General features: G+C 65.3%; 1 protein-coding gene across 1 annotated transcript; it reads left to right on the top strand.

Moving 5' to 3' along the window:
* The first annotated feature begins 2,441 nt into the window (after window positions 1-2,441).
* Window positions 2,442-10,037, top strand: PLA2G3 (phospholipase A2 group III). The gene is made up of 7 exons (XM_027823789.3): window positions 2,442-3,339; window positions 4,240-4,372; window positions 5,051-5,185; window positions 6,818-7,353; window positions 7,623-7,752; window positions 8,114-8,245; window positions 9,079-10,037. The coding sequence occupies exons 1-7, from the start codon at window positions 2,457-2,459 to the stop codon at window positions 9,281-9,283; spliced, it is 2,154 nt and encodes a 717-aa protein (XP_027679590.3). The 5' UTR covers window positions 2,442-2,456; the 3' UTR covers window positions 9,284-10,037.
* Window positions 10,038-10,636: the final 599 nt, after the last annotated feature.

The following is a 10,636-nucleotide window of genomic DNA, read 5'->3' as shown; positions in this document are numbered from 1 at the left end:
TCTGTAGGCAGCCAGGTGCCCCTCTGCCTCCCCAGTCACAGCCCCCCTGCTGCATCCCAGCAGGGAAGGAGCAGCCAGGAGGAGGCAGTGGCAAGGGGAGGTTGCTGGGGGTGTGGGCAGAAAGGGGGGGGGAAAACAAATGCTGGTCCCAAGCTCCCCCTTGTCCCAGCTGCTTCTCCAGCCTCCCCTGCAGGGCCACTCACCCTCCTACCCCAGTTTTGTGCAGGGCGTGGGGGAATCAGGGACATCTGCATTCCCATGGGGGCGGTGAGGGAGGATCAGGATTGCTCCCAGCCCTACAGCTCCATTGTGCTGGCTATGCTGAGGAAGGGGATCCTAGAGCAGGTGTCAGCCCCCTCCAAGGAATACCCTGGCACAAAGGCACCCTAGGAGCTGCAGACCCTGGCACAGGGCATAGGCAGGGCTGGCACATCGGTGATCCTGCCTCATGTGCCCCAGAACAAGGGAGGCCCAAGCCACCTCCAGCTGTCACGGAGTCCCCGTGCGATGCTCTGCAACTGCTCCCTACGAAGCCAGTCAGGACTTTGGTGAAGCCTCCTTTCTGTGAGCAGACTGTCTTCAGGGCAAGAAGCTCACACGGCTTCCACCTTCCTGGGTCTGACCTTGGAGCATTCAGCATCCTCTGCCCCTCCGTGCGCCTCCCACAGCGAGTCCGCCCAGGTGAAGCCAGAGGGTCCTGCACTTCAACTTCGCAGTCAGACATGACTCTCAGCCAGCCAGTAAAACAGAGGTTTAATAGATGACAGGAACACGGTCTGAAACAAAGCTTGTAGGTACAGAGAACAGGATCCCTCAGCCTGGTCCATTCTGGGGGGGAGTGAGCCAATCAACCACGTCTGCACTTCACTCCATGTCCCCAGCCAGCCCCAAACTGACTCACCCTCCAGCCCCTCCTCCTCTGGGCTTTTCCCTTTCCCGGGCCAGGAGGTCACTGGATTCCTTTGTTCTCCAACCCTTTAGCTCTCACCTTGCAGGGGGGAAGGGCCCAGGCCATCAGTTGCCAGGAGACAGAGTGTTGGCCATTTATGTACACTAGCCCTTTGCTCTGCAACAATTACACCCCCTTATCCCACCACCTAGAGACTTAAGAAATGCATAGGGGAAACTGAGGCACCCCTACAGTATTCAGAGGAAACAGTAAGAACAGTCCCACTTCGTCACAACCTCCCCTGCCTCCCACTGGCGCAGGGGTGAATCTGGCCCTGAGTCTGGCTGCTGGCACTCACAAAGCCCTGGCTGGGTTTGTTTAGCCTCAGCTCCCTGGGGAAAGGGAAGGACTCGTGTGTCACAATCCCCAGGCCTGCAGGGTCAGGGTCCCGGGCTTGGGCTGTTTGAATGCCAATTTCAGGCTGTCCGATCTGCCCGCTCTGGATGCAATGCCTGCACCATCAGCCCAGATGAGTAGAGACAGGTGCTGGGCAGGGAGTTGCGAGCAGGTGTCCTTGGAGCCCCAGAACTCCCTGGAGTCACTTGCACTCAGGCAGGTTTTATCTTCTAAATAAAAAAATTAAATCCTGGGGCAGGGACTTGTCTAGTGATTTAGTGCTTAGACAGGGGAGTGGGTGATCTGGGAGCCAGGACTCCTGTGTTTTGTTCCCAGCTCTGTAGTAGCTAGTGAGCTGGTCACTGTCACCCTGGACAAGTCCCAGCCCTGCTCTGTGCCTCAGTTTCCCCATCTGTATCATGATGACACTGACCCACCTTTATAAAGTGCTACGCAAGTGCCAACTATTAATATCATAGATGGGGACACTGAGTCACGGAGAGGGGCCTGCCCGTCATACAGAGCCCATGGTACCGATGAGCATAGCCGCCCAGTCTGATGGCAAGTCCATGTTCTCACCACACTAGACAACTCTCCCTGTGCTAACGCCAGCCATTGCATCCTGCCTCCTTATCTCCCCTCCTCCACTCACCGGCCCACGGGACTCCTCTTCCCTTCCTGCTCTCCCGCGCTGGGGCGTTGCTGTGTGCTGTCCAGCAGCTGCCACGGTGCACCCTAGAGGTGACTGCATCGCAGTGCTGGTGAAGGGGGTAACTTGCAAAGTACGCCAGGAAGCTGGGAGACAGACGGGGCTAGGGAAAGGTCAGATAGTGGCCACGGGCTGACCCCACTTCTCCGGCATCGTCTGGCACCTGCTCCCCGGAGGCTCTTAGGGGCCGTTTATTGCTGACACAGCCCTGTGCGCCCGGGGCCATGCGCAGCCCGGTGCCGCAGCCCCCGCGCGCTGGTGCGGCAGGTGCCCTGGGACCTGACCCAGAGAGGAGCAGCTGGGCCAGGCCCATTGGGTAGGGCACCGTGCCAAGGGCCCTGCTGGCTCCTCCTTGCCTGTGCTGAGCGTGGGGCAGCCCACCTGAGTCCCCCCCCACGGGAGCCGGAGAGGACCCAGGAGACCGGCGGGGGCCTGCGTGCGTGATCCCGGCGGCCAAGCCACATGCTGCCGCCACGCTGCCGCCCCAAGCACTGGGCCCAGCCATGGCCCGGCGCCCGGCTCTGCGGGCGCCGCAGCGCCGAGCCCGCCGGGGCAGCTCCCCGCCATGTGCCGGGCCGGAGGCGGGCGTGGCCCAATCAGCGGCCGGCCGGCGGCCCAGCCCTCCCAGAGCTGGAGTCGCCGCCTCGCCCCACGCGGCTGCCGCGCCGCCTTAAAGCCGGGCCGGGCGCGGGGCTCAGCTTCCTCCGTCCGCCGGCTCCGCGCCCCGCTGCCAGCGCGCCCCGCAGCCCCGCCGGGGCGCCCCTGGGCTGGCCGCTTCCCCGCACTGGCCGGCGCCGGCTGGGGACCATGTGGCCGATCCTCTGGGCGCTGATCTCTCTAGCCGAGCCGGGGGCCTGCGGGTCCCCGGGGTCCTTCAGCAGGAGCGACACCTTCTGCTACATAGAGGCGGCGGGCACCGCCGGGGCGGCGGGCACCAGATACCTGAGCTTCCTCAGCCAGCGCTCCGGCGCCCTGGCCCTCTTCCAGAGCGCCTGGGATGGGGATGGGGATGGGCACCTGCTGGCCTGCTCCATCCAGGAAGAGCCCTGGCTCACGCGCCTGTACCAGGAGTCCTGTGCCAAGCGCCCGCAGAGCAGCCTCTTTGCCAGCCCCTGGAGCCCGACGCGCCAGCAAGCCCTGGACAGCCTGGCCCAGCAGGTGAACACCTGCAGCAGGGCTGAGCCCTTGGGGGCTGGCAGGCCCCGGGTGAGGAGAGCGCCCGTGGGCAAGTGGGCAGGACTGGCCCGGGAGGAGCGTGGGCGCAGGAGGACCCGGCGGGGCTGGACGATGCCAGGGACGCTGTGGTGTGGAGCTGGGGACTCTGCAGAGAACCTCACCGAGTTAGGTAAGAGATGTGGAGCTGCAACATCCCCAGTGCCCCCAGCTCCCCGGGGCAGAGCTGGGACCCAGCACTGTGGGCAGGGGGAGCTGGCAGGTCCCAAGCTAAGGCCGAAGAGGCTGGAATGAGCTGAAGGGGGTTAAATGAGCTTCCTGCCTTTGCCCTAGTGGTCACCCTGTGGCAAACGCCTGGGCCCAGATCACCATGGGGCCTGGCAGGTCTGGGGACAGGGAGACAACCCCTTATGGGGCTGCCCAGTCTCCTCACTATGCTGCCTGCAGGAGCTGCCTGTCCGAAGGGGCTGGATTTGCTGCGAGTCAGTGACTCTGGCCTAGCTGTGGCTCCAGTGGGACCGGGAGAGGTGGGCTCCCAGGACAGCTCAGTGTCCCTCAGTCGTGTCTTTTATCATCTTGGTAGATGGGGCTGGTCTCTGGTGACCCCAGGGCTGGCTGGCCCTGTTCCCTGGGGAATTCACCCGCCTCAGCCTGCGAGCCTCTGTGTGTGACCCCTGCAGGAGGGGTGTAAGTATCTGCGGGAGCTGATTCAAGGCTGCTGCATTCCTGAGCCTGGTGTCAGTGGGCCAAGGTGCCCCATGGGGCCAAGACATTCCACAGGCTACTGAGGGAGGCCCTAGAGATACCCTAATGGGGCCAGACCTTCAGCCAGCACAGAGCCACCGCCCCTGCATGTCCAGCCTGAGTTGGGTGCTCTTCCCTCCTGGGGATCGTGGCCAGTGTGTGTGACAATAACCCACCCTGCAGGTCCCCTCCTGCACTGCCAATAGGTGCCCCACCCATCGCCCACAGGGGGCAGCAGCGAGGGTGCTGGGGCCTCTGCAGGCTGTTGCTTTGCTTTGCTGGGCAATGCTGCCCCAGTCCCCCTGAGCCACCCAACCCTTCCCTGCAGGAATCTTCCAGGGCCCAGACTTGTGCTGCCGGGAACACGACCAATGCGCAGAGCAGCTCTCTGCCCTGGAGTACAACTACGGCATCCGCAACTACCGCCTGCACACCATCTCACACTGCGACTGCGATGCCAGGTGAGCCGGGCTGGCGTGGGAGAGCCTGGCACGGGCCGTACTAGCCTGGTGCTGCACCAGCTCCCCAGGGCAGGGAAGTTGGGGGCTGTCAGCTCAGCCACTGGGGATCTAGTGTCTGTATCGCAAACCCACGCAGGCACCAGCAGTGGCACTTTGGGCTCAGGAGATGCCTAGAGTGGCGGGGCTCTGAGTCAGGATTGAGGAGCATCAGCAGAGCTGGGGGCAGTGAGGCCTGCAGGTCCCCTCTGCCCATTTTGCACAGCCTGGTTGGGAGCCCCCAGCCCCACCCGCAGCTGTGCGGCTCCAGAGTGCCCGCCCCTGCTCCAGTGTCCAGGGCCAGCGGGAGGCTGGCTGGAAACGACTCAACTCCCCAGGTCTCATGGAGACACCAGCAGACCCCGACTGCCCCTTTCCCCGGCGACTCCTGGATCACGGGCTGTGCGGGGGCCTGTCGCTGTCACCTTGCATGCCCAACAGAGCCGCTAACCAGGGGTTCAGCGTGGGAGGGGGCTGGGATTGGACAGCAGCAGGGCTCCTCTGCAGTCCCTTCTCTGCTCCCGCTGCCCGCCTTGTGCCCTTCGTCTCCGAGCCAGCCCTTCCTCACCCGCCTGCCAGCGTCCGGGCTGACTCCCTTGTACTGCGCAGCCCGCGGCTCTGATGCCCCTCGCTGGGTTGTAGGTTCAAGCAGTGCCTGCTGGAGCTGAACGACACCATCTCCAACATCGTCGGCATCACCTTCTTCAACCTGCTGGAGGTCCCGTGCTTCGTGCTGGAGGAGAGCGAAGCATGCGTGGACTGGCACTGGTGGGGAGGGTGAGTACCCGTGCAGGGTCCTGAGCCCCTGGCCCTGCTCACAGAACCATGCCCAGCTTCTCAGGGGGGTCTTTGACACCAGGGCCGTCAGGCGGGGCAGGCTGGAGTTGCAGCCGATTTCCCCAAGCCAAGGTTCAGGGAAGCGTCTCTGGGCACTGCGCCCAGCAGGCCGGGCTCCTGACTGCGTCACTGGAGTGGGGGCTGTGCCAGGTTTCTCACTGCTGTGTCCCTGCAATGCCCTTTGCTAGCAGTGCTGAAGGCACTGAAGGTAGAACCGGAGCTGGGCAGCATTCCCATCCACCCCTACACCGCGGGCTCCTCTCCGGGGTGCTCCTGGGGTTGAGAGCCTGCTGCCACGTGATGGGGTGCAGAGATCAGCTTCCCAGGGGCTCTCATGAGGTGCCCCATGACTCCACGTCAGCTCATCAGACATCCCGAATCCTGCCAGACCGCATGGAGCGGCCACGGGCTTACCGGCGGGAGCAGGGTTGGCTCAGGTGTGGGAGACAGCGCAGGAATAGGACGGACACTGCCTCTGGCGAGCTGTGGAGCAGAGACAGGCCTGGCACCGGCTGGGGATGGCGGAGCCGCCACCTGCCCTGGGAGTGCGGTGAGGTCACTGAACTCAAGACATCTCTAGAAGTGATTCTCCAGCCAGGCAGGGTCTCAGCCAGGCTGCTCGCGGCACCGTGCCAAGGCGGTAGGGAGCCCCAGGACGCGGGGCGGGATGGGAAGGGAGGGACAGATTCGCCCAGCACAGGGTGTCCCCTGCGGTTCTGGCTGGTGGTGCGGGGCACATGGGGACTCTACCAGGTGACTGTCCTCTAATGGTGGAGGGGAACGGGGGAAAGACAGGTCAGCAGGGGGCAGATAGTGGGCAGGGGGCCTGTGGTGGGACCCAGCCCTGCTGGTGGGGGTCCTAGGCTCTGCTGCCACCCAGTGTGTGGGCGATCGCTGCAGAGCTCGCAGGGCTGCCGGGCTAGCGTGCCTGGCAGAGAACCTGGCCCTCCTCCCTTCTCCTGCTCTGGGCTGCCTCTTTCATAGAATATCAGGGTTGGAAGGGACCTCAGGAGATCATCTAGTCCAACCGCCTGCTCAAAGCAGGATCAATCCCCAATTTTTGCCCCAGATCCTTGAGTGGCCCCCTCAAGGATTGAACTCACAACCCTGGGTTTAGGAGGCCTCTGTCACCCCATCTCTCCCGCTGGACATAGCCTGCCAGTGTCCATGGCCGTGTACTGGCCCCAGGCTGTGGCTCCCTCGCCCGGCCAGGGCAGGCTCTGGGAAGGCTGTGGGTTCCCTGGCTGGCCCTGTGTGGGGGAGGGTGTGCTGTGGCGAAGCAGCTGGGCAGCGGTGGGGTGTGTCCCGCTCCCTGACTGGCTGCTGCAGGTGGCACGACTTGGCAGGTGGGACGGAGCCAGTCAGCTCCACCCCTGCCCCGGCACTCCCACATGATGGGGGCACGGTGCCAGCCAGGACATGGCTGTCGGAGCTCCAGCAGCACAGCCCTCTGTGCCAGCTGGGAGGGGGCAGGTGTGTGGGTGCTCAGGGGAACCCCTGGGAGCAGAGCCCAGCCCTGGAGGGGGTGGGAGTTTGGGGGATTGCCTTGTCTCACTCCCCCTCTGCTCCCAGGTGTAAACGCTATGGCCCTTTAGCCCTGGCCCGGATCGTGCAGCAAAGCCAGTACCACTACGGCCTGCCCCGGGGGGAGACGGCCAGCCCTGCTCCACACCCACCGGGCAAGGGCAAGAAGCACGCCAGGCGGGGCAGGAAGCACCAGAGGAAGAACAGGAAGAGGCCTGGGCAGGACGATGGGGCCCAGGAGTCACAGAGCCCCAGAGAAGATCAAAGGCTTGTCACGCCCCCCCTGTGCAGGGGCTTGGGCACGCTGCCCCCTGCCCCTGCTGAGGATGGGGCCACCATCCCACACAGGCGTGTCCCAGCCCTGGGGGGGCAGGAGTCACCACCTCTTACAACGAGGGCCTCCGAGCAGGGCCCCACACCAGAGACTGAGCACCCACCCCCTGGTGGGGCTGGAACGGAGGGGGCAGGGCAGCCCCAGGACAGGGACTCAGCGCGCCCTGCCCAAAGGACTAACTCACCGCTCCCCCCAGCTTTGGAGCCACGCCACACCCCCACACCGCACCCGCCCAAGCTGAGCCACCGGGGTGAGTGAGGGCTCTGGGCACGAGGGCGGGGGAGCAGAGGGGGCTGGGGGGTTGCCATGGGTTCTCGGGGGTGGCATGCTTTGAGGGGGAACGCCCAGAGACTGCCCATGCCCATGGTGTGTGTGCGCAGAGCTTGGTGCCCGTGGCCTTGGCACAGCATTGTGCATACCGAGGCCCTGGTAGAATTTCTGGGCCCCTGACCCGCTGGGGGGGGGGGGGGGCCGAGTGATGTGTCTCAGCTGACCCCGAGCCCAACTCCCTCCCCCCAGCCCCAGGAAGGAGCTGTGGATGCTACCGGCGCCTTGACCAGTGTGAGCACAAGATCGCGCCCCATGAGGTCAAGTACCAGCTGCGCAACCCAGACTCCCGCACCCTGTTCCACTGCAACTGCACCCGCAGGTGCGTACCACTTCCTCAGGCAGTGGGGCCTCTCTGAGCCCCACGCCCTTTGGGGGGCAGCTGGGTGGGTGCCCGGTGCTGGGACTGGCACTGGCTAGCTCTGCTCTGATTGGTGTACGGCGTGAGGGGCCAAGGGCCTGACACTGGGCCTGTTCCTTCCCACGGTTGCCCAAGCTAACCCTGGCTCCCAGGGCCTGGGCCCGGTGCTCTCTGCAGTGGGTGAGGGGGAAGGATGGGGTGGAGGTGCTGGGGACTCTGCAGGGGCAGGGGGCGCTTGGTGCATGTCTGGAGGGGCGCTGGCCCCTGCCCAGCGTTGCCTCTCTGCCCGGGGTCCCGCTGTGAGCTGTGCCTGTCCCCACAGGTTGGCGCGGTTCCTGCGCAGGACGAAGGGCCCCAATGAGGTGGAGGAGGAGGTGCTGTCCGACTTCATCTCCACGGCCTGCTTCGTGCTGGAGCCGCCCAGGGGCTGTGCCGATGGGGAGCAGCAGCCCAAGTGAGTGCAACATCACCACCAGGCTCAGAGCCTCTGTGCCCTGGGCTGGGGCTCAGAGTCCCAGGGTGGGAGAAAGGTGGCATGGAGTCCCCTGCAGCCTGGGCTCCCAGTCTGGTGTTGTGGGGAGGTCCCCTATGCTGGTACGTGGGTGCTGCCTGGTTTGGGCCCTACGTCTGCTTGAAGATCCCCATGGAGGTGCTGAAAGGGGGCAGCCCAGGCTGGGCTTGCAATGTGGCTTTCTCACCACCGGGTGGCAGCACAGGATCATGCTGCGCATAGGCAGGGCGGGAGGGTTTGGAGCCTGGATCCCCTGTCTAGTGGAGGGCCAGGCTGGCATTGAGGGCCCCCATGCAGTGCCGTGGGCATTCGGGGCCCTTTCCCCACCTGGAGCAGGGGCGAGGGCAGGTGCTCACTCGGAGAAGCCCCTTCCCTTTCCCCTGCCCAGCCCCCTGCCCCTCTCGGCTCCAGTTCCCTGCCCCAGAGCTGCCTGGCAGCACTCCGTCATTAACAGCGGCAGTGTCATGGTGGGATCTGGCAGAAGGCACAGCCTGAGTGGGGCACATGGGGCAGGCTGGCCAAGCAGGGGGGCTGGGAGGAGTGCCCAGGCCTAGAGGCCATGGGAGGCTGGAAGAGAAGGGGCTCAGTTCAGCTCCCTACAGCATGCCCCCATGGGCCCACAGGAGCAGGGTGGAACTGAGGGATCTGGGCCCCTGCCTTCCTCCCTCCTCAGCCCCATGGGGGTTGATTTCCCCAGTGGGCCAAGGGCTGGGATCCTCCCATGGTTCCAGTGGCCTGGCGCTCCCTGGGCTAAGCACGCTCCTCTTCTCTCCCAGCTGCATCGGGTTGGGCCGGGCCGTCCTGGCGCCCGCACGGCACCTGAAGAACACGCTGGGGCGGTGGCAGGCATGGCCCGCGGCCTCCGTCAAAGTCAAGCGGCAGGAGTGGGAGGCACAGGGCAGCCCCCCCGGGCTCTACGACAAGTGTCTCCAGCTGGCCAGGGCAGCCCGGAGGTCAGACCATCATCCCGCGCCCCACTGAGGCCAGGGCACAGCCTGGACGTGGGACCGTGGAGCCGGCCTGTCTGCAGGGGGAACGTGGAACTGACGCTGCGGCCAGCCCGCCCCTGCTCACTTCCGGCGGGGCTCGGAGACTGACTGTGCTGGACATGACCGGCTGGGCAGCCTGTAGCCTCCAGCATGGACACTGGGCGGGGGGGCATCTCAGGGAGACAGGACCCTCCCAGCCTGCTCTGGGACAGAGGCTTGGCTGTTCCCTCCCTCTCCTTCACCTGATGGTGCAGCTGCCCCCTGCCTCACACTCCTGGGGGGTGGGCTGGACAGAACCCAGGCAGGAGCTGTGATGCTTGTGGGGCCAGGCCACGGTGCTGTCTCCACTCCATGTTCACCCGCGGGGAGCATCCTGTCCTGTGCAAAGGTCAAAGGAGCCCTGTCCGGGGGAGGGGCTGTCTGCCCCGCTTCAGGGGGCAACCCCCAGGGCTGGGTCCCTTGAACACGCCCTCTGGGGAGAAGCTCCAGGATGCTACTTCCTGAAGCTCTGCCATGGGGGGCGGGCGCGGCACCTCCTCAGGACTGCAGCCCCGGTGGGGGGGGGGGGGGGGGCAAGACACTGGAAACCAGCCCCATGCTGCAGGGAATCCCCTGCCGGTGGGGGGGCCCTGCCACTAGCAGTGCCCCCCACCCCGAGGGGCAGGAGGACCCCGTTGTACCTCCCCGAGGCTGTGGGGAGGAGGGAGGTGAGTCAAGAGGGGGGGTGCTGGTCCTAGCCTTGCTGAGGGAGCCTGTTAGTGCCCTGCCTAGGGTGGGGGGCAGTGCCCCCCGGCCCCGGGGCAGAGCCGGCCCCTGGCAACTGCAGTGACAACTTTTCTAGAGAGCCTGTATTTTTTTTACATCTTTCCCCACAATGCTGCAGCCCCCCCCCCCCCCCCCCGACGTGCTCGGGCCAGGGCCATTGCTCTGTAAATAATGCTGCAATAAAGGGTTCCCTTCACACCGGCTGTGTGCTGGGGCTGGGCTGGGCTGCTGGGGTCCAGGCCGGGGTGGGTCGAGCAGCCCCCTGCTCCTGCGGGGCCTGTGGGGGGCTACTTCTGTCCCATCAGCCTCTTGTGCATCCCACCTCGTTCTGTACCCTCCCCCTCCCATTCTGCAGTACCCTGGCCTGCCCAGGCCCCCAGCAGAAGAGAAGGGGCGGGAGGGCTGCCTGCAGGGGACTATGGCCCCTTCTCCCACCTCCCAGCTCCACGGGAAGGGCAGGTGGCCCAGTCAGCTGCTCGCCCTGCACATTCCTTATGGCCCTGGGGGAATGTTGCTAATTTTATCCACAGCAACAGCACAGAGCGGGGGAGCCAGCATGCGTGGGGCGGGGGCAAGGGGA

This window comes from Chelonia mydas, chromosome 15 (genome assembly GCF_015237465.2).
Source record: "Chelonia mydas isolate rCheMyd1 chromosome 15, rCheMyd1.pri.v2, whole genome shotgun sequence".
NCBI classification, from domain to species: domain Eukaryota; kingdom Metazoa; phylum Chordata; order Testudines; family Cheloniidae; genus Chelonia; species Chelonia mydas.
Note: the sequence above shows the minus strand (reverse complement) of the source record. Positions and strands in the feature narration are given on the sequence as shown.